The sequence below is a fragment of the Symphalangus syndactylus genome, chromosome 23 (assembly GCF_028878055.3).
Source record: "Symphalangus syndactylus isolate Jambi chromosome 23, NHGRI_mSymSyn1-v2.1_pri, whole genome shotgun sequence".
NCBI classification, from domain to species: domain Eukaryota; kingdom Metazoa; phylum Chordata; class Mammalia; order Primates; family Hylobatidae; genus Symphalangus; species Symphalangus syndactylus.
Genome location: NC_072445.2, coordinates 43,114,152 through 43,139,735, shown reverse-complemented (window position 1 = coordinate 43,139,735; position 25,584 = coordinate 43,114,152). Strand labels below are relative to the sequence as shown.

The 25,584-nt window shown below is 36.8% G+C and overlaps 2 protein-coding genes and 1 long non-coding RNA gene across 3 annotated transcripts in view; 2 read left to right on the top strand and 1 right to left on the bottom strand.

Annotated features, from left to right (window-relative positions):
• The window catches only part of H2BC17 (H2B clustered histone 17), a 90,519-nt gene extending 78,245 nt beyond the window's left edge, over positions 1-12,274 (top strand). Inside the window, exon 4 of the mRNA XM_055264201.2 lies at positions 11,165-12,274. The gene's annotated coding sequence lies outside the window, so the exon portion shown is untranslated. The remainder of the gene's footprint in view (positions 1-11,164) is intronic.
• On the top strand, positions 11,190-12,274 carry LOC134731279 (olfactory receptor 2B6). Its single transcript, XM_063632769.1, has one exon. It carries the CDS (start codon positions 11,190-11,192, stop codon positions 12,129-12,131), a length of 942 nt encoding a protein of 313 aa, XP_063488839.1. The 3' UTR covers positions 12,132-12,274.
• Positions 12,275-16,697: 4,423 nt separating this feature from the next.
• Positions 16,698-22,307, bottom strand: LOC129473595 (uncharacterized). The gene is made up of 3 exons (XR_008654301.2): positions 22,170-22,307; positions 18,446-18,607; positions 16,698-16,814 (listed from the first exon to the last, which is right to left on the bottom strand). It is a non-coding gene; the product is annotated as an uncharacterized lncRNA (long non-coding RNA).
• Between the last annotated feature and the right edge of the window lie 3,277 nt (positions 22,308-25,584).

Sequence of the window (25,584 nt, the reverse complement as noted above, 5' to 3'; positions counted from 1 at the left end):
CTTTAAAATCATTATTCTTATGAATTTCAGTATGGAAGGTTTTTATAATTGTAGTAGAATTTCAGCATCTCCCCACAGCACCCTCATTTCCTCTTAATATGAGCCAACATCTTCAGCCTTTTCTGCTGTTAACAGAATTTCTTTTACAGAAAATACAACTGGCTCACCTGCCTTATTGATATAGAATTTGATTCTAATTTTCAGCAAATTTGCAAGACAGAGCATTTTATATAAAACATGATGTTCTCCCTCATTACTTTTCCTTTTCACAGTGCATTCATCATATATATACATGAAAGAACTTATTTCCACTCAATAATTTTTGCAAAACATTCAGTGCAAAGAATAATATAAAGTATATTTCAACCAAATACAGGCATCAGAATGAGATAAATATTGCTAAGGATTTATTCAGCTCTCCCACTAAAACCTTCACACATTCCTATGCTTTCACAAACTAGAATACTATTTCTAAGGCCACTAAGATCTGTAAAGTTCTCAATCTCACACCTTTCCAAATTTTCCTATGCATTTGTGTCTAGCTTCCATTCTTGCATCCTTGCTTTTTGGGGGCCTAGATAGACCCTGCCCTGAACCCTACATATACCCAATATACAGGTATAAGATACCAAGATTACATTTATGAAAAGGCCTAAATTCTTCCAGAATCATGCCCACTCTAATTTTGGGGGCAGTAATTAAAATTGGTTGAGTCATAATATCAGTTCATGGAAACCCATCTAATCCAAGAATGCTCCAAGTTTTATCTGAGCTTCTACATACTAAACATAATGATGTTGCTGAACTTCCCATCATAAAAGGGAAAATGTAAACTAAGAATGAAGTTTGGGTATCCTACTTTAATTTATACTGCAAATCAGCCTTGCCTGATTTGCAGTATAAATTAATTAAATTAAAAAATGTTAAATTTTAATTAAATTAAATTTAAATTTAAATGTTAAATTTTAATTAAATTTAAAAAATGTTAAATTTTTACTTAGTCTCTCAGATATTTAATACTTGGTGTTTCCTAAAGTACTATTAAAAGTTTGTTTTTCTCAATGCTCAGTTCCCCCTTGTATACAAAGTTCTTCCTGAGAGCTAAGCCTGAGTGACCCAACCCCCAAGGCTAGTCACTAAAATATTACTGTAGCCAAGCCTATTTCATTCTGCTATAAGGTGAGGTAATTGATTAGATGGTCAGAAATTAATACACAAAATTATAATTATATCGTTTCAAGAGATCTTTCACTACTAATCAAGTAAGTGGTCCTCTGGGAAATTAGAGTAAGCGGAGAGTGTTGAGTTTGGCAAGAATCACCCTTAAGCATTAGTCAAAGGGGAGAAATTAAACTTAAACCAAAATGTAGATTCATAGTATATCTAGGTTTTCTAACAAATTATGTTAATTTTGGAAAGTTTGTTTAACCTCTCTAAGCCTCCATTTCCACATTAAGAAAATAAAGTGTAGCAATTTTATAGGACATTGTAAGCATAGTAAACATTGATATTATTATTATTAAACTGCAGATTCTTCCCTGTTTCCAGTCTGTTGATAACTGAGCATTATTTCTTAATTTTTCACTTTAAGGACTACTGAAATTTTTTAGTTTATTTATCTTGGTTCATTCTGCAAACTAAAGATTTGTCTTTATTTTCTTATTTGTTTAGCCCTCTGTTTTTTTTTTCTTTAAATACTATTGCCTTTATTTAAATTATCTATTGTAAGCATTTATGAGAAAAAAGAAAATCCAACATTATAAACATTTTCCCCTGACTAATCCCGCCCTCATGCTCACCCTTACTTTCAGAGATAAGCACTGTTATTAGTTTGGGAACGTTTTAAATGGTATACATTATTTTTTGCGGATTACATATTAGTCTTTTTCCCTGGTTTACTTGATGCCCTTTCCTTCTCCCTTCACGGCTGTCAGCCTCTGCCCTCCAGATTGCCCACATGAAGGAGATAACAAGTGTTCTTTATTCTTCTTCACTCTCGTGTAATTCCGTGCAGGCGCACAATACATACAGTTATATTGAGAGCGTTTTAGTCATTGTTTATATAATTAAGATCATGTTAGTTATTCTTTTTTACATCTTCATTTTCTCACTCAGCAACATCACAGGCAAATAATTCTGGATTAGGTTAATTACTAGTCAATTTCCTATTGAGAAACTATTTTTTTCTCTACTTTGGCCACCACAAACATTGCTACAATAAAAATTATTGTTTCTATGATTTGTGTACCGGTAAATTTTATTCCATAGGATAGATTTCCATGAATGGCATTGCTATATTGATGAATAGAGTATTTTTTTCAAGATTAACTGCCCTATTTATTTCTAAAATGTCAGTGACACTTTGAATTTCTAACCATAATTTATGAGAGCCTTTTCCCTTCAGCAACATTTAGGAGTTACTGCTAGTTACATTGTTTTTTCAATCTGATAAGTGACTCGTCATTACTACTTTAATATATTTGTCTGAATATTTGGTAATTTAAAATCTTATATGGATTTGCTATTCTGAGTTCACAGTATGTATATGGTCATATTATTTAGCATTTTTTCAATTGTGTTATTTGTGTTTTTCTTGGGCTTTATAAAAACTCTTTTATATTATAGATACCAACATTTTTCATAAACACAAATATATTTTCTCATATCTACTCATCCTTGAAAGCTGATGAAACTACATATTATAATGTATAAAAACAAATCCTGTATAGAAAAACTATAGAAAAATATAAATCTTTTTTTAATCTTGGAAAAAAATCTAGGAAATTACATTGAACTGAAGAAGAGCTTTTCAACTAAGGCTAGAAATTCAAAATCTATGAAAGAAAATAAACCTATTTGGATATATAATGAAGAAAACTACTTTATGTAAATCAAGGTAAAAATATTTCTACATCAAATTAACTGGAAGCCTATTTTATTGCATAGATATTGACCTCAGGATTTCAGAGTAAATGAACAGTTTTCTGTGGCTTGACAGAACTTGCTTAGTAAAAAGGAAAAGAACACTCAGTTTAATGGCACAAAATCCAGACTTTATTTGATAAAGGATTTTAGTCCCTGCTGTCATTCCCTTTTGTCTCAGAAACAATTGAGGAGACAATCCCCAGAGAAAGGGTATTAGGGAGCAAATCTAAACTAAAATGAAGTATCACATCAGATATTATGGTCAATTACCATAAACCACAGGAGGATTGTTATCTTCCCCTGTAAGCCAGAGAACATCCGACATTCAAAAATAGTTTCCTATCCCTCTCATTTATTTTGTAAACCTGGTGAGGAGAATTCTGGAAAGACCAATAAACACCTTCATACTTGGTAATATAATATCAGAAAAACATGTCTGATCATCTGTAATGCTTTGTACCTATTCTCATATTTTCTAAATTAATCCTGAACGGAGATCTCATAATTTGCCACTTACAGAGTGAAACAAGGGAAAAATGAACAAACTTCACCATATCAGTTTTACAATTAATAGCTTACGAAGAGGTTATCGAATCCACATGCTTCCAGTTCATCCTATTTGAATTTAAAGCTTCTTGGACACACAAAACATCCTATCACTAACACTTAAAATAGAGGTAGGTAGAACACATTTAAGACATTTATTATATAAAACCTGCTAAAATTTGGGTGTTTTGAGCACTTATGGACGTTTATGATTATCTCACTTAGAAAAATTTGACTAAGGCTCCAGTTTCTTAATTCCATTTATTTGTTTTATACTGCTATTTGCAATGTTTTGTTATCTCTACTGAAAATTAAAACTTGAGAGCAGAGCAGTCTTAGATTTGAAGCTTCTGTCTGCTATGTACTAGCCTGTGAAAATAATCTCTCTGAACCTCTAAATTCAGACTTCTACCTGAATAATTAACCTTTTGTGAAACAGACAAAAAATATTGGCAAACTTTTCATCTATTCTAAGCCAAATTGCACTGTTGTGTGAAAAATTACTCCTAGTATTTATCCTTATACTCCAGCAGGAACATGGGGGTTCACTGTAGTATTTTTAAAGCTTTTTATACATTCTCAGAGGTATGATAATTATAGAAAACTTAGAAGCAAACGATTTTTATGTCAAATGGAAAACAGAAAACTCTGGTGTTACCATAGATTAAACTGCTTCCCAAAGCCATTGAGTAACTTGCCCAGTTGTGAAGTGACTTAGTAGCAGCATCTAAACTACGGCTGTTGTCATATTTCTTATCTCAATGCTCTTTCCATAGTAAACAGCTTAAAATAAAGTTTTCAGGACTTTGTTGAACCTCATCATTCAGAATCCTCTGTCAGCCATGTACTGAAAAACTTCAGTATGTAGCTGATGGATGCAATCCCAACTAATATACAAGCAAACGGGTGGTGATTGTATTTATTCGGACAATAAAATTGAAATATCCTGAGTTATGTATAGATAAAAGTTCTAAAGGTCCAAATAACCCTTTTCAACTCTTGCTTTTTACAATACTCACTTTTGTTTTTGCTTTGTTTGTTTTTGTTTTGTTTTGTTTTGAGACAGGGTCTCTGTTGCCCAGGCTGGAGTGCAGTGGTGCGATCATGTCTCACCGCAGCCTCAACCTCCTGGGCTCAAACAATCCTCCCACATCAGCCTCCTGAGTAGCTGAAACTACAGGCGCATGCCACCACACTCAGCTAATTTTGTATTTTTGGTAGAGACAGAGTTTTGCCATGTTGCCCAGGCTGAACCAGACTCAAGCGATCTGCCTCAGCTTCCCAAAAATGCTGGGAATTCCCGGACTCAAGCAATCAGCCCCAGCTTCCCGCTGGTATTACAGGCAGGAGCCACTGTGCCTGGCCCAATACTCACTTTTTCTTACCTGCAGTTATAAGATAGTTGCTATGCTATCTGATCCCTTTTGTCTCACATTATGAAAATATGTTCCTGTGTTGACCAAAGGAAAGCTTGTTAACTCAAAATGAGAATGATATCCTCTGAAGATGCTGTAAACAGAATTCTGTTCAGGACCAGAGAAATAGATTGTGTAGCCTTTTGCAATCTCAGCCATGACTGGGCACCACCATCAGCACAGGTGTAATCAGGTAAATAATTGATTATGCTGTCTGCGAGGATTTCAGAGATACAAGTTTCCTACTTGTTTCCATTGTTAACAAGTCCTTCCAATCCAATGATAGTGATAAGAATAACAATTCAAATTACTTGAAACTTCTGTGTGCAAGATAATATTTCAACCTTTTTTTTTTTTTTGAGATGGAGTCTCTGTTGCCCAGGCTGGAGTGCAGTGGCACGATCTCAGCTCACTGCAACCTCCATCTCCCAGGTTCAAGTGATTCTCATGCCTCAGCCTCCTGAGTAGCTGGGATGATAGGTGTGTGCCACCATGCCCAGCTAATTTTTGTATTTTTAGTAGTGACAGGGTTTCACCATGTTGGCCAGGCTGGTCTTGAACTCCCGACCTCAGGTGATCCACCCACTTCAGCCTTCCAAAATGCTGGGATTACAGGCATGAGCCACCACGCCCAGCCAATTTTTCTTTTTTTTTTTTTATTATTATACTTTAGGTTTTAGGGTACATGTGCACAATGTGCAGGTTTGTTACATATGTATCCATGTGCCATGTTGTTTTGCTGCACCCATTAACTCGTCATTTAGCATTAGGTATATCTCCTAATGCTGTCCCTCCCCCCTCCCCCCACCCCACAACAGTCCCCGGAGTTTGATGTTCCCCTTCCTGTGTCCATGAGTTCTCATTGTTCAATTCCCACCTATGAGTGAGAACATGCGGTGTTTGGTTTTTTGTCCTTGCGATAGTTTACTGAGAATGATGTTTTCCAGTTTCATCCATGTCCCTACAAAGGACATGAACTCATCATTTTTTATGGCTGCATAGTATTCCATGGTGTATATGTGCCACATTTTCTTAATCCAGTCTATCGTTGCTGGACATTTGGGTTGGTTCCAACTCTTTGCTATTGTGAATAGTGCCGCAATAAACATACGTGTGCATGTGTCTTTATAGCAGCATGATTTATAGTCCTTTGGGTATATACCCAGTAATGGGATGGCTGGGTCAAATGGTATTTCTAGTTCTAGATCCCTGAGGAATCGCCACACTGACTTCCACAATGGTTGAACTAGTTTAGAGTCCCACCAACAGTGTGAAAGTGTTCCTATTTCTCCACATCCTCTCCAGCACCTGTTGTTTCCTGACTTTTTAATGATGGCCATTCTAACTGGTGTGAGATGGTATCTCACTGTGGTTTTGATTTGCATTTCTCTGATGGCTAGTGATGATGAGCATTTTTTCATGTGTTTTTTGGCTGCATAAATGTCTTCTTTTGAGAAGTGTCTGTTCACATCCTTTGCCCACTTTTTGATGGGGTTGTTTGTTTTTTTCTTGTAAATTTGTTTGAGTTCATTGTAGATTCTGGATATTAGCCCTTTGTCAGATGAGGAGGTTGCAAAAATATTCTCCCATTCTGTAGGTTGCCTGTTCACTCTGATGGTAGTTTCTTTTGCTGTGCAGAAGCTCTTTAGTTTAATTAGATCCCATTTGTCAATTTTGGCTTTTGTTGCCATTGCTTTTGGTGTTTTAGACATGAAGTCCTTGCCCATGCCTATGTCCTGAATGGTATTGCCTAGGTTTTCTTGTAGGATTTTAATGGTTTTAGCTCTAACATTTAAGTCTTTAATCCATCTTGAATTAATTTTTGTATAAGGTGTAAGGAAGGGATCCAGTTTCAGCTTTCTACATATGGCTAGCCAGTTTTCCCAGCACCATTTATTAAATAGGGAATCCTTTCCCCATTTCTTGTTTTTGCCAAGTTTGTCAAAGATCAGATAGTTGTAGATATGCGGCATCATTTCTGAGGACTCTGTTCTGTTCCATTGATCTATGTCTCTGTTGTGGTACCAGTACCATGCTGTTTTGGTTACTGTAGCCTTGTAGTATAGTTTGAAGTAAGGTAGCGTGATGCCTCCAGCTTTGTTCTTTTGGCTTAGGATTGACTTGGCGATGCGGGCTCTTTTTTGGTTCCATATGAACTTTAAAGTAGTTTTTTCCAATTCTGTGAAGAAAGTCATTGGTAGCTTGATGAGGATGGCATTGAATCTATAAATTACCTTGGGCAGTATGGCCATTTTCACGATATTGATTCTTCCAACCCATGAGCATGGAATGTTCTTCCATTTGTTTGTATCCTCTTTTATTTCATTGAGCAGTGGTTTGTAGTTCTCCTTGAAGAGGTCCTTCACATCCCTTGTAAGTTGGATTCCTAGGTATTTTATTCTCTTTGAAGCAATTGTGAATGGGAGTTCACTCATGATTTGGCTCTCTGTCCTGATACCAAAGCCTGGCAGAGACATAACCAAAAAAGAGAATTTCAGACCAATATCCTTGATGAACATTGATGCAAAAATCCTCAATAAAATACTGGCAAACCGAATCCAGCAGCACATCAAAAAGCTTATACACCGTGATCAAGTGGGCTTCATCCCTGGGATGCAAGGCTGCTTCAACATACGCAAATCAATAAATGTAATCCAGCACATAAACAGAACCAAAGACAAACACCACATGATTATCTCAATAGATGCAGAATAAGGCCTTTGACAAAATTCAACAACCCTTCATGCTAAAAACTCTCAATAAATTAGGTATTGATGGGACATATCTCAAAATAATAAGAGCTATCTATGACAAACCCACAGCCAATATCATACTGAATGGGCAAAAGCTGGAAGCATTCCCTTTGAAAACTGGCACAAGACAGGCATGCCCTCTCTCACCACTCCTATTCAACATAGTGCTGGAAGTTCTGGCCAGAGCAATCAGGCAAGAGAAGGAAATAAACGGTATTCAATTAGGAAGAGAGGAAGTCAAATTGTCCCTGTTTGCAGATGACATGATTGTATATCTAGAAAACCCCATCATCTCAGCCCAAAATCTCCTTAAGCTGATTAGCAACTTCAGCAAAGTCTCAGGATACAAAATCAGTGTACAAAAATCACAAGCATTCTTGTACACCAATCACAGGCAAACAGAGAGCCAATTTTTCAACTTTTTAACAAAAGTTCTCTCTTTTAGAATGGATATGTATTGAGATTACTGGATATTTGAAAGATGGGGAAATTTTGCCCCAAAGTTAGCAAAGCAGAATATAAGAATGAGTTGTACTACAGTCTCCCCAGTACTTTTGTTCTCGTGCAGGAGAAATTTGGGGCAAAATTTCCCTCACTGCTGTGGATCATGGACATTACCAATAACAGAAGTGCATTTAATACTTTTGTAATTGCTTAACATCAGTGAGAAAGAGTGAGAAGTTAATTGAATTCCTCCCTTCTAGAATTTTCATTAGTCAGGGATTCTTGGAGAGTTTGTTTTTGGCTGAATTCTAGCAGAGAAATGCCAGATACAGGGCTGGTCAGGGAAAGCCACTGGCCCAAGTAAGGAGAAAGCATATGCAGTGTCCTCAGTGATGAAGTATCTCTTGAACAATAATTTGAAAATTATTTTAGTCTCCAATATTACAGTTAGAGAGACCTTATAACTTATCACCCAAACACGAACCCTTTTGAAGATTGAGGGGTTCTATTAGTAATTGTGTCAGAACAGCAGGAGTAAACTTGCACTCCTGGGCAAACTGAGATATGCAGTCACCCTAATTATATAGACTGAGGGTATTTTCCAACACTTGTTAATTCAAGGAAATTGTGAACTTGTGAAATCTTTTTTTTTTTTTTTTTTTTTTTTTTTTTGAGACGGAGTCTCGCTCTGTCGCCCAGGCTGGAGTGCAGTGGCGCAATCTCGGCTCACTGCAAGCTCCGCCTCCCGGGTTCACGCCATTCTCCTGCCTCAGCCTCTCCGAGTAGCTGGGACTACAGGCGCCCGCCACCACGCCCGGCTAATTTTTTGTATTTTTAGTAGAGACGGGGTTTCACCGTGGTCTCGATCTCCTGACCTCGTGATCCGCCCGCCTCGGCCTCCCAAAGTGCTGGGATTACAAGCGTGAGCCACCGCGCCCGGCGAACTTGTGAAATCTTTTTATGGATTCCATTTGTTCTGCTTTTCAGAATTCCTATAATGAGTGGCAACTCTTTTTGATTTTTTTTGTCAATAAGATGCCGAATGCCCAATACCCCTGCATTCCAGTCTTTAGAAAATGTCCTTGTAGATTAATGTAGATCCTGTTTTAAAAATCTGTTAAGAGATAAAAGTCTAAATTCATATAAGATTGTTTCAGTTATAAAGTCTAAAGCAATGTTTGTCTTTATAGTAAAACGTATAGAACGAATGTGTCCTCACTTACAGTTATTATATAATACATAACTTTTATTAATAATAAAAAGCATTATAATATTTATTAAAAACTAAAAAGAGCAAGGATAAAGTTAAATATCAAAATCTGATTTTTCTCCCTCTTTCCATTTCCATTCCCATTCCCCAGAAGTAACAACTTTTAACACTTCTGTATACTTCAAGGTAATTTTATACATATATGAATACTGACCAATATGATTATATTCCCTTATGTAAACACATGGAAGCATGCTAAATACATGTTCAGAAACTTGTTTTTTTCTTAGGGATTTGAGTATTTTTGTACATGTCTATCTATATCTGAATTTATATCTATACCACATTCCTAATTTTATTGACAGCTGCATAGCATTGGGACTCATTTGAGAGGCTATAAAAGCTTTCCCTGCCATTTTATACTGAGAACTGTAGAATAAGTGAGCAAAATTGAAATACATATTGAATAATAATTTAAAATTTACGATCCTATCCTTAAATTGACATTTTTACACTAACAAAATTATAATAAAACAATAGAGGGTGGCGTTAGCAAGATAGATGATTTGGAAATTTTTAACTGGTAGCTTTGACTTACGTTAGTACTTAGCAAATTTAGGGCTCTGAACAGCCCCTGCCCCGAATGTCTCAGAGTTCCTGTATCATATGATACTTTCATTCACATTGCTGTGTGCCGTTATGCCAGGTAATTTATGTTAAAGATCACATTTATACTTTACATCAGATAGTTATTATTATCTCTGTTGTTAAAGTTGATGGTATTGGAGTTGTGGAGAGAATAAGATAAATTTTAACTCACAGAGTCATTTTTTATTGGCAACCCTAGGACATTTAAGGTTCTGAAAATCATACATAATTTTTCTCTGAGCATCAGAAGGTGACTACAGTTCCTTTTGTCTACACTTTGTACCACTATCCCAGGAAGGCATTATTATACTCATTTTACAGATGAGGAGCTTGAAGCTCACAAAGAGTAAGAAATATTCCCAGGAGGATGTAACTAATGACTTATGTAGTAGGGACATGGACCCAGACTTGTCTGCCTCCAAATTCCATGCTACTAATATCTTTTTATTCTGATTTGATAAGGTCTTAGAAGGCAAAAGATGTTTCCTTGAGATGTGTCTAATAGCTTGCTAGAGCCTATATGCATAGTTTTTGAGGTGGTCTAAGTAATTTTAATTGTTTCACATCGTATGTTCCCATTCATAAGTGGGAACTAAACTATGAGGAATGACACAGTGGACTTTGGGGACTGGGGGGAAAGGGCTGGAGGGAGCTGAAGTATAAAAGACTACACATTGGGTACAGTGTACACTGCTCAGGTGGTGGGTGCACCAAAATCTCAGAAATCACCACTAGAGAACTTATTCATGTAACAAAACACCTCCTGTTCCCTAAAAACCTATTGAAATAAAAAAAAATTAAGAAACTAACAAATTGTTTGTTTCAGATGACAAGGCAGTTTCCTTAACATTGAGAAATTAGAGTGAAAAAATTAATGTATTAGGGATTATGACTGAATCTAATAATAGCTATCTGTGGACAGTATTACAAAGATTAACCAAACGACAAAAAATCAAAGAAGAAATTTTGTGAAAGTTGTTTAAATCGGGAATCTACTTTTTACATTTTAGCTTTCACTTTTGCAGTGATGATACAGATATAGAAAGATTAAATTTTAGAAATACTTTGGTAATTATGAGCATTTTCAACTGTATATTTTTCATGTAATAAAACAAGCAATATCAATTCTGTAAATATCTTCAAACAGGTAGTAAAATGCATATAAGTAACTGAAATAGTTAACAAATATGTGTTAATTGACTTACTGAATTTTTCTGTTTCAGGAAACCAAGAGTTGAAACATTAATCATGAATTGGGTAAATGAGAGCATCATACAGGAGTTTATTCTGCTGGGTTTCTCAGATCGACCTTGGCTGGAGTTTCCACTCTTTGTGGTCTTCTTGATTTCCTACATCGTAACCATCTTCGGCAATCTGACCATTATTCTAGTGTCACACCTGGACTCCAAACTCCATACCCCCATGTATTTTTTTCTTACCAATCTATCACTCCTGGATCTTTGTTACACCACATGTACAGTCCCACAAATGCTAGTAAATTTATGCAGCATCAGGAAAGTTATCAGTTACGGTGGCTGTGTAGCCCAGCTTTTCATATTTCTGGCCTTGGGGGCTACTGAATGTCTTCTCCTGGCCATCATGTCCTTTGATAGGTTTGTAGCTATTTGTCGGCCTCTCCATTACTCAGTTATCATGCACCAGAGACTCTGCCTCCCGTTGGCAGCTGCATCCTGGATTACTGGTTTTGGTAACTCAGCGTGGTTGTCCACCCTGACTCTCCAGCTGCCACTCTGTGACCCCTATGTGATAGATCACTTTCTCTGTGAAGTCCCTGCACTGCTCATGTTATCTTGTGTTGAGACAACAGCAAATGAGGCTGAACTATTCCTTGTCAGTGTGCTCTTCCATCTAATACCCCTGACACTCATCCTTATATCATATGCTTTCATTGTCCGAGCAGTGTTGAGGATACAGTCTGGTGAAGGTCAACAAAAAGCATTTGGGACATGTGCTTCCCATCTAATTGTGGTGTCACTTTTTTATGGTACAGCTATCTCCGTGTACCTGCAACCACCTTCGCCCAGCTCCAAGGACCGAGGAAAGATGGTTTCTCTCTTCTATGGAATCATTGCACCCATGCTGAATCCCCTTATATATACACTTAGGAACAAAGAGGTAAAGGAAGCCTTTAAAAGGTTGGTTGCAAGAGTCTTCTTAATCAAGAAATAAGAAATATGCAAATCATAAGCTTTGCTAAAGACAAAATGTTTACTTAGCTTACTAACTTCTCTGCAAGTTGCCCTATTTTTCTTGTTACTGTAAAGAACAATTGTAATCTCCCTCAAATAAAATGTCCTTGATGAAGAACTATATTTACTTCTGTTGCCTAAACGTTTTCATTGAACAAGCCCCCAGAATTGACCTTCCAATTCACCAAAAATTGTAATCACAACATCTTCAAGGTTTGTCAAACATCCCATCAATGCTTGTACAATTCAATGTAACTTAGATCCTTAGAAAAGCCAGAAATTCTTTCTCCAATATCACACACACACACACACACACACACACACACACACACACACACTAGTTAAAGGAGGCTCACTGAAACTCTCAAACCCCACCACTTCAAATTTGGAACTGAAGTTAACAATTCTAATTTTAAATTTTCCACTCCCACATCAGCATAATAAGGAAATCTATAATAATTTTTATTCTAAAATTATAACCAGATTTTCCATTTTCTTACCATATTTCTGTACTCATGTTTTTCCTACTAAATGAAAGCATTCTTTTTACTTCCTTTGCAAATCAAACCCTAGATATTTATCAGGTCCAGCTAATTTTCTTTTACATGAATTTTTCTTCATAATTCTCCCAACTATCAATATCATCTACCGTTCTCTTAAACCCTAAAGCACTTACAGTTTAGATTCCAAAATAGCACATTATGTAATGATTTCCAAAGATTTCTTGTTTAGTACTTTTGTCTTGTGTAATAATTGTCTAATTATATTTTATTCTTGAGGGTACAAAAACTATACCATACATTTTACCACATCACCTTTAGAAGTCATCGTAGTGCTGAAGAAGTAGCATGCATTTACATTATTAGTTGATTCTTTTGGTTGTTGAGTGATTCATTTACATGATAATAATTTAACAACCTTGCTACCCTTCTATATCCATTGTTTTCTTCTACTAATGCATTATACATGTAGAAAATACAATAGCTTAAAATGTATTTATCATGTTTCTTATTAAAACCTACAGTAACTCCATGTACTTTTGCCATAATAAAATGTTAACAGAGAAATAAATCTGGTTTGCCAAGTTCTGACTTCAGTTTTCTCTCCTAATGAGGATAATCATCATAAAAAACTTAAATGGAAGCAAAATACTGAGAAAGCATATTTAAAGCTTAAGACAATAATTGTCTCACTGAAAATTAATTCATTGCTAAAGGTCCAAATAAATGACAGACCAGATTACTGGAGACAAATGTGTATCTCAAAGCCAATGTCAGTGTAGTTTGGTGAATTATGAGGACATAGAAGAGAAAACAGAATTCCAGAAGTTGAAATAGTTAATTTTTTAAATGAGAGGTTAATTGATTTAATTAATTTTATAATTGTAGATTTGGTTTTTAACTAGTATTTATACTGGTATGCTGGTGTATAATTTTATACTGGTAACTTCTGTAACTAAGCTATTATCAGTTACCTTGAGAATATCAAAAATATATTAATGATTCGTATAGAACAAGACATATTAAACTAACTGTATCTCTCCTTTTTTGCAACTCTGAGAAATTTATTTTTCTAATACAAACCACTTTTAAGGAGAATGTATTTTGGATTTTTTTATACTTGTAGTAAAATATACATAAAATTTGCTAGTTTAACCATTTTTAAGTGTACAGCCAGTGGCATTAAGTGCATTCACATTGAGCATCAATCTCCAGAACTTTTTCATCTCCTGAAACCAAAACTCGGTACCCATTAAACAATAACTACCCATATTCCATATTCTGTCCCCACCAGCCCCTGGTAACCACTATTCTATTTTCCATCTATGATTTTGAATACTCTAGATACCTCATATGAATGAAATCATAGAGTGTTTTTGCTTTGTGGCTAACTTACTTCACTTAGCATAATGTCTTTAAGCTTCATCCATGTTGTAGCATGTGTCAGAATTTCTTCCCTTTTTAAGACTGAATAATATTCTGTTGTATGTATATACCACATTTGGTTTATCTATTCATCAGTTGATAGGTACTTGAGTTGCTTTCACCTTTTGGCTATGTTGAATAATGCTGCCATGAATGTGGGTGTGTAAATAGCTGTCTGAGTTCCTGCTTTCAGTTCTTTAGGGTATATACCCAGAAGTGGAATTGCTAGATCATACGGTAATTCTACTTTTAATTTTTTGACAAACTGCTATACTGTTTTCTGTAATGGTGGCACCATTTTTCTTTCTCACCAACTGTCCACAAGGGCTATAATTTCTCCACATAGCTCATTTTAATAAAGTTAATTTTTATAAAGTGTTTTGTGATATCTATTTTATGACATAGAGAATAACCAGAAAATAGTAGAATTCTATTTGTTCATATCTATTTCTATATTCTCACTCAAAAGTTGATTAATGGAAATTACTCAAGAAGAGAGTTTTTATTGTAATAGGACATAAATATTCAAATATAAGAGCAATCAGGTCCAACCAGGAATGGTAAACTAAATCCAGGGAATAAAACTGAACATCATATTTTAGAGGCTGAGGCAGGAGAATCGCTGGAGCCCAAGAGTCAAGGCCAGCCTGGGCAATATAGCAAGACCCATCTCTAAAAAAATAAAAAATAAAATTGAACATCAATGCAAAAGCTTTTACTACATGTTATATTCTATGTAATAGTAGAAATAAGATTGGCAGTGACTCTCATAAAGATAGAAATAAGGACATATATTCATGGTACCACATGTAGATATTTGAATTCAGTTCAACTCATAATAATCCTTATAACAGATATACCTATCCTAATAGGGAGTTTTTATAATAAATTGCATCCATGATAACCATTTCCACTGAGGTCCAGGGAAACAAAATGTGAAAAAGAAATGACAGATACATTGAAAAATTTGGGAAAATGTCATATAGAAAAGGAGTTAGACTTTATTTGTTGGTTTCTAAAATAGAAAGAACTTGTAAGAAGTACATGGAGACAATATTGGTTGTATGGACGGACTTGCTCACAGTCAGTAAAAGACAGAAATTGAATGATTTGATTTCATGAATAATAAAATTTCCTGGCCAGGCACAGTGGCTCACGCCTGTTATCCCAGCACTTTGGGAGGCCAAGGCAGGCAGATTACTTGAGGTCAGGAGTTTGAGACCAGTCTAGACAACATGGTGAAATGCTATCTCTACTAAAAATACAAAAATTAGCCGAGCATGGTGGCGCACACCTGTAGTCCCAGCTACTTGGGAGGCTGTGGCAGGAGAATCACTTAAACCCAGGAGGCAGAGGTTGCAGTGAGCCAAGATCACGCCATTGCACTCTAGCCTAGGCAACAAGAGCGAGACTCCATCTCAAAACAATAAATAAATAAAAATTTAAAAAATAAAATAAAATTTCCTTAGCAACAGTTATTCAAGTATATCACTTTGTGGAAATATTTCATATGGTATTCAAATACTGGAAGGATGGTTGGATTACATGACTTATAAGATGATTTCTAACCCAGAGATTCTGTGAGTCTGTGAGTATAAATAAAGAAAGAATTTAACTTAGGAACAAAATAACTGTCTAGAGCCAAAAGTTCTGATGTTTTGGAATATTTAATGAAAGATTAGGATGAATAGCTAGCTATTTGTAGGCATTCATAGGCTGAAGCCATGTAGCCTATTATCCTCTGATTAAGCAGCATAACATTAACTTGCTTTTTATTGTTTTATGACTTTTAGTAAATTTATACAGTTGTTCACCAGCTGTGCTTTATGATTGTTTCCAGTTCAGGTTATTTTGAGTAATTTTTATGTGAAAATGCATAGACAATTTTTTATATAGATATATTTTCATTTTTCATGAGCAAACATCTAGGAGTAGAAATGCTAGGTTGTATGGAAAATCCATGTATACATTTTTAACAAACTGCTAAGCTGTTTTCTAAAGTGATTATACCATTTTATATTTTCTCCAGCAAGACATGAGGGTTTTAATTTCTCCCCATCCTAACTGACAAATGTTTTCAGCCTTTTGGATTATAGCCATTCTAGAGTATGTGTAGCAATATCTCATTGTGTATTTAGTTAGCATTTTCTAAGTGATTAATGATGTTAAGCATATTTTCATGCACTTATTATCCATTTATATAGCTCCTTTTATAAAATATACATTAAAATATTTTGCCCATTTATCAAATGAATTGTCTTATTATTATCAAGAGTTTTCTATATATTGTAGACACAGTCTTTTATCAGATACATATTTAGCAATTATTTTCTCCTAATCTGTAGCTTTTTTGTTTCTTTTTTATTTTTGACAGAGTCTCACTCTGTTGCCCAGGCTGGAATGCAGTGGCACAATCTGGGCTCACTGCAACCTCTGGCGGCTGAGTTCAAGCTTGTTTCATTTTTAACACCGTCATTGAGATATAATTTGCATACCATAAAACTTTCTCATTTAGAAGTACTGTTCAGGCCCTGCCAGGTTCAAGCTTGTTTCATTTTTAACATGTTTATTGAGATATAATTTACATACCATAAAACTTATTCAAAAGTACAGTTCAGGCCAGGTGGGGTGGCTCATGCCCATAATCCCAGCACTTTGAGAGGCCGAGGTGGGAGGATCACTTGAGTCCAGGAAGGTGGGAGCTGCAGTGAACCCTGATTGCGCCACTGGACTCCAACCTGGGTGACAGAGCAAGACCCTCTCTCAAAATAAAATAAATAAGAAGTACAGTTCAGTGGTTTTCAAGTACATTCACAGAATTCTGTAATGATCATCACAGTCAAATTTTAGAAATTATAATTATCCCCCAAAGAAACCTTGTGTACCTTCGCAGTCACTTTCCATTTCACCTGCTCTTCACTTCCAACCCAAGCCATTGGCAACCATTAATCTACTTTTCATATGTATACATTAGCCTATTCTAGACATTTCATATACATGGAGTCATAATACACAGTCTTTTGTGACTGGCTCCTTTCACTTAACATAATGTTTTCAAGGCCCATTCATGTTGTAACATGTTTCAGTACTTCCTTCTTTTTTATTGCCAAATAATACTCCATTGCATGGATATACTTAATTTCATTTATCCATTCATCAGTTGATGAAAATTTCAGTTGTTTCCACTTTTTGGTCTTTATGAATAATGTCCTATGAACATTTAAGTATAAGTTTGTGTAGACATATGTTTTCATTTCTGTTGGGTATATATTCTACATAGGAGTGAAATTGCTGGGCCATATAGTAACACTATGTTTAACTTTTTTGTTTGTTTGTTTGTTTTAGACAGAGTCTCACTCTTGCCCAGGCTGGAGTACAGTGGCGCAATCTCAGCTCACTGCAACCTCTGCCTCCTGGGTTCAAGCGATTCTCCTGCATCAGCCTCCTGAGTAGCTGGAATTACAGGCACCCGCCACCACCACGCCTGGATAATTTTTGTATTTTTAGTAGAGACAGGGTTTTGCCATGTTGGCCAGGCTGGTCTCAAACTCCTCACCTCAAGTGATCTGCCTGCCTCGGCTTCCTAAAGTGCTGGGATTACAGACGTGAGCCACTGCAGCCAGCCGCTATAGCTACTCTATTTTAATTCCCACCAACAACATAAGAGGATACTAAGTTTCCACTTTATTGAAAACACTTTGGTATTGCCATTCTTCTTTATTATAGACAGCCTGTTGGTTGCAAAGCAGTATCTTTTGGTTTTGTTTTTATTTCCCTAATGACTAGTGATATTGAACATTTTTTCATGTGTTTATTGGCCATTTGTATATCTTCTTTGGAGAAATGTGTAATCAAATCATTTGCCCACTTTTTAAGTTGAGTTATTTGTCTTTTTATTATTGAGATATAGAAGTTCTTTACATATTCTGGGTACAAGCACTTTGTTGGAGATATAATTTGCAAAGATATTCTCCTATTCTGTATTTTCAATTTCTTAATGGTGTTCCTTGAAGCACAAAGTTTTTAAATTTTGATGAAGCCCAATTTAAGTATTAAGAAACCACTGTGTAAATGAAGTCCATAAAAATTTTTACCTGGGTTTTCTTCTAGGGTCTTATAGTTCAGCCTCTACATACATTTAGGTCTATGATCCATTTTGAGTTAATTTTTATGTATGGTGTGAGGAAGGAGTCCAACATCATCTTTTTAGATGTGCAAATCTATTTGATGCTTGTTCCAGCATCATTTGTTGAACAGACTATTCTTTCCTCAATAAATTTTCTTGGCACCCTTGTCAAAAATCCATTGACTGTAAATCTGAAAGTTTATTTCTGGACTCTCAATTTATTCCATTGATCCATATGTTTACCTTTATGCCTGTATCATTCTTTCTTTATAACTGTTGTTTTGTAGTAAGTTTGGAAATTAGGAAGCGTGAGTCCTTCAACTTTGTTCTTCATTATTAACATTGCTTTGACTATTTTGTGTCTCTTGCATTTCTGTATTAGTTTTAAGATCAGCTTGTTAACTTCTGCAAAAAAACAAAACAAAACAAACAAGAAAGCCAGCTGTGATTTTGTTAGAGATTGCTTTGGATCTATAGATCAATTTGCGGAGTTTTGTCATCTTAAAAATATTGTTTTCCAACCCATGAACATGGGATGACTTTCCATTTATTTAAATCTTTCATTTCTTTCTACAATGTTTTATAGTTTTCAGTGAACATGACTTTTACTTCTTTTAACAGAGCTCCAAAAGAGGTCAAACCTCTCTATTGACGGCAAGGCTACCAGAGTTTGAATACGATGCCACTGAGCTTGGGATCCCCAAGTTAAAATATCACAGACCCCCAACTAGCTTACTAAGATTCAGCAGTTTCTCTTGGATAGACCATTTAAGTTTGTTTGTTCTGTGCCTTAGCTTTATTTCGAAAGTTGCAGAAAAGACAAGTCACAGATCGGGAGAAAATATTTGCAAAACATATATACCATGACCTATGAGGCCCCTCCTCTGCCACTGCCACTGAGATGCTCTATCTCACTTCCTACCTATTACCTTCCCTCATGAGCAACACCTCCCTTAGTGCCAAGGACATCAAGAAGATCCTGGACAGAGTAGGCATGGAGGCAACTGATGACTGGCTAAACAAGGTTATCAGTGAGCTGAATGGAAAAAATATTGAAGATATCATTGCCCAAGGTATTGGTGAGCTTGCCAGTGTGCCTGCTGGTGGGGCTGTGGCCATCTCTGCTTCTCTGGGCTCTGCAGCTCCTGCTGCTGGTTCTACCTTTGCTGCAGAAGAAAGATGAGAAGAAGGAGGAGTCATCTGAAGAGTTGGCCTGTTCAATTAAATTCCTGCTGTCCTACAAACAAAGCCTTTTCACATTAAAAAAAAAAAAAAAACCACTGTGTGTGTGTGTGTGTGTGTGTGTAATAGAGGCTTTGTATTCAAAATATACAAAGAACTCCCAAAGTTCAGCAATAAGAAAAGATGTAAACCAATTAAAAATGGGCAAAATATCTGAACAGACACCTTAACAAAGAAGACATGCAAATGGCAAATAAGCATGTAAAAAGATAGTCAATGTCATTTTGCATTATGAAATTGCAAATAAAAAAACAGGGAGATACCACTATATTCTTATTAGAATGGACTAAAATCTAAAAAATCGACAATACCAATTGCTAGCAAGGATGCAGAGTGGCAGAAAGTCTCATTTATTTCATGTGAGACGCAGAATAGTACATCAATTTCCTGATCACTGCAATTCATTCCATGACCTACATAGATATTTTTCTCCTCATATGTTAGGGAAGCAGATCTCCCATGGTCTTCACGGACTTCTCTTTCTGAGTGGAAATTCACAAGGGTATCTTCTAGTTATCTATTCCAATCTCCCCCACCCTCATCTAGCATCTTGAAGGGTCTTGGTTGCTGACCTGGGATTGTGACCCAAACCTTCATTTCTAAAGGTCTGAACCCTTGGTAATCATGACCTCTTCAGTCTGAAGTTGCTGCACTATTCATAGTTATGATGGAACACAGGAGGTAGCCAAGTAGATCTCCTGTGCTCCACATGAATTATTCTGTGGCCCCATTGTCTAAAACCAGCCCTGCTTCCTCCTGCTGATCAGAGTCAATTTCCCCTGACAGTATGGTATGGTAGTTATCTATTGCTGCATAACAAATCACCCCGAAACTTACCAGCTTAAAACAATAAACATTTATTACTTCACCATTTCTTTTAGGTTAGGAATCAAGGCACAGCTTAGTGGGGTCCTCTGGCTCAGGGTTGGTCTCACACAAGGATACAAAGTGTTGGCTGGAGCTACAGGCATCTCAGGTCTTAATGGGGCTTCCAATCTCACCCACTGCCAGTTGGCTGGTCTCAGAAGACCTACTTGCAGGGTTACTCATTTAGGCCTATTCATACGGCTGCTCCATGACATGGAAGCTATCTTTCTCTACCATGAGTAATCCATCAGAAAGAGTGAGAGAGAGTGCACCTAACATGAAAGCCAGTCGTTTTAGAACCTAACATCTTGGAAGTGACATCACATCACTTCTGCTTTGTTCTAATTGTTAGAAGTGAGTCAATAATGTCAAGGATCCTTCAGGTGTCACTTCGCCAGCCAGAAACCTCTGTGGCCGTTGGCGCCTCTGCTTGAGTTTAGCTCATGCCCACTGGGCTCATTTTGCCCACTTGGCTCATTTTGCCCACTTGGCTCAGCAGGCTGCACTATGTTTGCACTACTGGCCCAGATCCCATGCCCACCGAGGGTGAGCCAGGCACAGAGCAGTGAGGGGTGTGTGAGTGAGCGTGGGGTCTGGCCACCGTACACAGCCAGGTGCACCGTCTGCTGTGGCGGAGTAGGCAGCTCCTGGTGCCAGCTCCATGCAAGGCTGTGGCTGGACCAGGTATACGGCAAGCAGCTTCCCCTGCAGGCACTGGCGCCTGGACGAGGGGAATGCGGTGGCGCCTGAAAGTTTGACGATGCCACAACGTCAGAGCCCCAAGGGGCGTTGGGCAGGTCACGTGCTACATCTCTCTCATTCCCGCCACCTGCAGCTTGGTGAATGGATGCAGGGTGGGTTTCAGCCCGTTTGTGTTATAGCTCGTTCAGTCCCACCACCCCACTCCAGCCCACAGTTCTCAGGCTGGCCCAGCCACACCGCTGCTTCCCATTGCATGGGGCAGCCACCCCACACCAGTGAAGGTGGGTAGGGCTATAGTGTTACAACTCTGGCAGGGGAAATCCCGAGGTCTGGGCCCTCAGAAGAGTCACCAGTCACCAGGCCTCACTCCCACAGTTTGACAAACAGGAGTATGTCACTGCCCATAGCTCAGCGAGCCAGCCAGGAAAGTGTTACAGCCCTTTTCACGCCTGCCATTCCATGGGTCTTGAGTTCTTGACCTGTGTCCAGGAAGAATGAGGTTACGTGGACAACTGGAGGGTGTGCAAGGTGAAGAAGAGATTTATTAAGCAACAGAACAGTTCTCAGCACAGAGGAGACCTGAAGTGGGTAGCTCCTATTCGCAGGCAGGGTTGGACTGAATCTGGGGTTTTTATGGGCTCAGAATAACCCCATGAAGGTTATTATGAGCCCATCCTTGAAAAGGAGAAGTACATGCTGATTGGTCCATGGGCAGGAGAATTGGTCCATGGAGAAAGTGCACATTGATTGGTCAATAGGTGGGCCCGGAAAATGCATCACCTGATTGGCCAAAAGGCATCAAGGAAGTTCTTACTCTATATCTTGGACTCCAACTGGAACTGGCAGCCCAACCCCCAGGCTTCAGGCCATCCTTGGCTTGAAGGTCAGGCCTCACTGCAGACCTGCCCCTTCCCACCTAGGAACCTATCTGCCTCCTGCCATCATCAATAAGACTAACTCATACTTAATAGAAGGGATTACACATAGGGGAATATAGCAGTAAACACAATACTTAATGGAAATGAAAATATCAAAGAATGGAAAAATAATAAGCAGTTAACAAACATAATAGAATAAATAATCCAGTGTTTATCTTTTTCACTGTCTTGGATAAGATAGTAATCGTGACACAATATTGTAACTTCCTCATGCTTACCTTTCTCTGGATTGTGAGATCCTTGAGGGCACATATGTAACATTTATTTACATTCCAAGTGTCTTTCACAGTGCCTGAAAATGTTTAATGAATAGAAATATATTGCATATCCCAGAGTCATTCTGCATTATAAGATTTTATGGGAATTATTCCTGAAGGATAAGCATAGAACAAAAAAGTCAGTGATAGAGAATAGCTCTCCTAGATACTCTCACTAAATCTCTAGTCATCAAAATGCCATCCAGAAGTGAGGGGATGATTATTTGAGTTATACTGGGAAAATTTCAGATTTGATGGTGTGAATAATAATATTGGGTAAATCCCCAGGGCTGCTGAATAGCTCTAAGACGCAACTGTAAAGCAAAGGGAAGACAACAGTGACAGCAGCTGACTCACTTTAGCTCTCCACTGTAATCAGTCCTTAATTGACTGTTTCTCTTCTAAGGCAGATAACCCCAGAGAGTGTTCTATTTTACGAATTATAACAAAACTCATTTGAAACTTTTTAATAGTTGCATGCAGCATAGGAAGAACATGTTAATCAGTTCTACTCTCCCAAGAGCTGGATCCCTGTGGACACGGAGAAAACAAGATCATTGCTGTTGGTAGCTTAATTCTAATAGTTATTATAATGAGATCTCTAGGGTCTTGTTCTTCCTTCCAACTTTTATAAAGAACTGCAGAAGTTGAAAATCAATTTCCCACTTGCTCTAGTTTTAAATATTACCCATTGATGTCATCACTCAGAATCCCTTAAGATTTTTCTGTTATGCAGAGAGAATCACATAAGTAAATGTAGCCATCTTTCAATTTTACCAGGAAAAAATGGCCTAAGAAAAACTTATTTTATCAATAAATCCAAACATTTCTCATTCTTTAGTCTCTCCAATCTATAATTCCATCTTTCTTTTCTCAACTCCTTAACTATCAGGGACAGTAAGTCAATTGTTAAATGAGTTAGTGGGTTGAGTATCTTTTCTTTTTACTTAGAAGACAGAGAAAACATGAAAAAACAAATGACATTAAACTGAAGCTTAATTTTTAAAATTTACTTCCAAAATTTATTTAACCCTTTTAAATGTTAAAGTAACATATAGTCATAATTATAAATTACATTTTCATATGGTTATATGTTAACTTTTTTATTTTTACAAGACTAAACAGGGAAAATTAAAAATTCACTTCTTTGAAACTCCCATTATCTTTGCATATTTATGTAAATCATAGTATTTTAGAAATTGAAGAGGAAGAAATTCTTCCAAACTCATTCTACAAGGCCATTGTTACTCTTATACCAAAAATCAGACAAAATGCAACAAAACCAGAAAACTCCAGGCCAATATCCCTAATGAACATAGACACAAAAACTCTTAAAAATATAGCAAACCAAATTCAATAGCACATTAAAAAGATCATTCACTATGATCAAGTGAAATTTGTCCTAGGTTTGCAAGGATGGTTCAACATACACAAATCAATAAACATGACATATCATGTTAGCAGAATCAAGGACAAAAACTACATGACAAACAAAAGGCATTTGATAAAATTCAACAGGGTTTATGATAAAAACTCTTGAACCAGGTGTACAAGGAACATACCTCAAAACAATAAAGTCCATATATGACAAGCTGACAGCTAACATCATACTGAATAGGGAAAAGTTGAAAGCTTCATCTCTAAGATTTGGAAAAATATAAGAATGCCCATTTTTAGCACATTTATTCAACATAGTAGTGAAGAGCTAATCAGAGCAAGTAGGCGAGACAAAGAAATAGAAGACATACAAATTGGAAAGGAGAAAGCCACATTGTCCCTGTTCACAGATGACATGATCTTATATATAGAAAACCCTGGCCAGGCGCGGTGGCTCATGCTTGTAATCGCAGCACTTTGGGAGGCCCAGGCGGGCAGATCACGAGGTCAGGAGATCGAGACCACGGTAAAACCCGGTCTCTACTAAAAATACAAAAAAATTAGCCGGGCGTGGTGGCGGGTGCCTGTAGTCCCAGCTACTCGGAGAGGCTGAGGCAGGAGAATGGCGTGAACCCGGGAGGCGGAGCTTGCAGTGAGCCGAGATTGCACCTGGGCGACAGAGCCAGACTCCGACTCAAAAAAAAAACAAAACCCTAAAGACACCACCAAAAAAACTGTCAGAACCAATAAACTAATTCAGTAAAGTTGCAATATACAAAATCAGCATCCAAAAATCAGTAGTATATCTATATGCCAATAGCAAACTATCTGAAAAAAATCAAAGCAATCCCATTTATAATCACTACAAAAAAAGATACCTAGGAATAAATTTAATCAAGGAGGTGAAAGATCACTACAATAAAAACTATAAAACATCATTGAAATATATTAAAAAGTACACAAATAAATGGAAAGATATCCATGTTCGTGAATTGAAAGAATTAACATTGTTTAAAAGTCTATGATATCCAAAGCAATCTATAGATTCAATGCATTCAAAATACCAATGATATGCTTCACATAGAAAAAATAATTCCTAAATTCATGTGAAACCACACACACAAAAAAAAACCCCAAATAGCTAAAGCCACTTTGAAGTGTGCTTTTGTGGTCTTTGAACAAGAAGAATAAAAGAAAAAAGAATAAACCTGGTGGCACCACACTACCTGACTTAAAAATATACTACAAAGCTATAGTAACCAAAACCGCATGGTACTGGCTTAAAAATTCATATAGACCAATGGAACAAAATAGAGAACCCAGAAATAAATCTACACAATTACAGCCAATTGGTTTTCTACAAATGTGCCAAAAACACACACTGGGGAAAGGCCAGTCTCTTTAATAAATGGTGCTGGGAAAACTGGATATCCACATGCAGAAAAATGAAGCTGGATAGACCCTATCTTTTCACCATATACAAAAATCAACTGAGAATGGATTCAAGATTTAAATGTAAGACCCAAGATGACAAAACTACTAGAAGAAAGCATAGAGGAAATGCTTTATAACATTGGTGTAGGCAAGGATCTTCGGATAAGACCTCAAAAGCACAGAATACCAAAACAGACAAATGAGATTACATCAAACGAAAGAGCCTCTGCACAGCAAAGGAAACCATCAAAAGAGTAAAGAGACAACCCATAGAATGGGAGAAAATATTTGCAAACTATTCATCTGATAAGGGGTTAATATCCAGAGTGTATAAGGAACTCAAACCACTCCATAGTAATAATAATTAATTATTATTAATTATCTGATTTAATGAAAAAATGCTCAACATCACTAATCATCGTGGAAATACAAATTGAAGCCACAAGGAGCTATCCCCCCACCCCAATTAGAATGGCTACTATGTAAAAAATAACAAATAACAAATGCTAGCATGGATGTGGAGAAAGGGGAACTCTTATACACTGTTAGTGAGAATATAATTAGT

Excerpts from the sequence above, each read along its gene's own strand:
- LOC134731279 (XM_063632769.1), top strand. The coding sequence starts at position 11,190 with ATGAATTGGGTAAATGAGAGCATCATACAGGAGTTTATTCTGCTGGGT.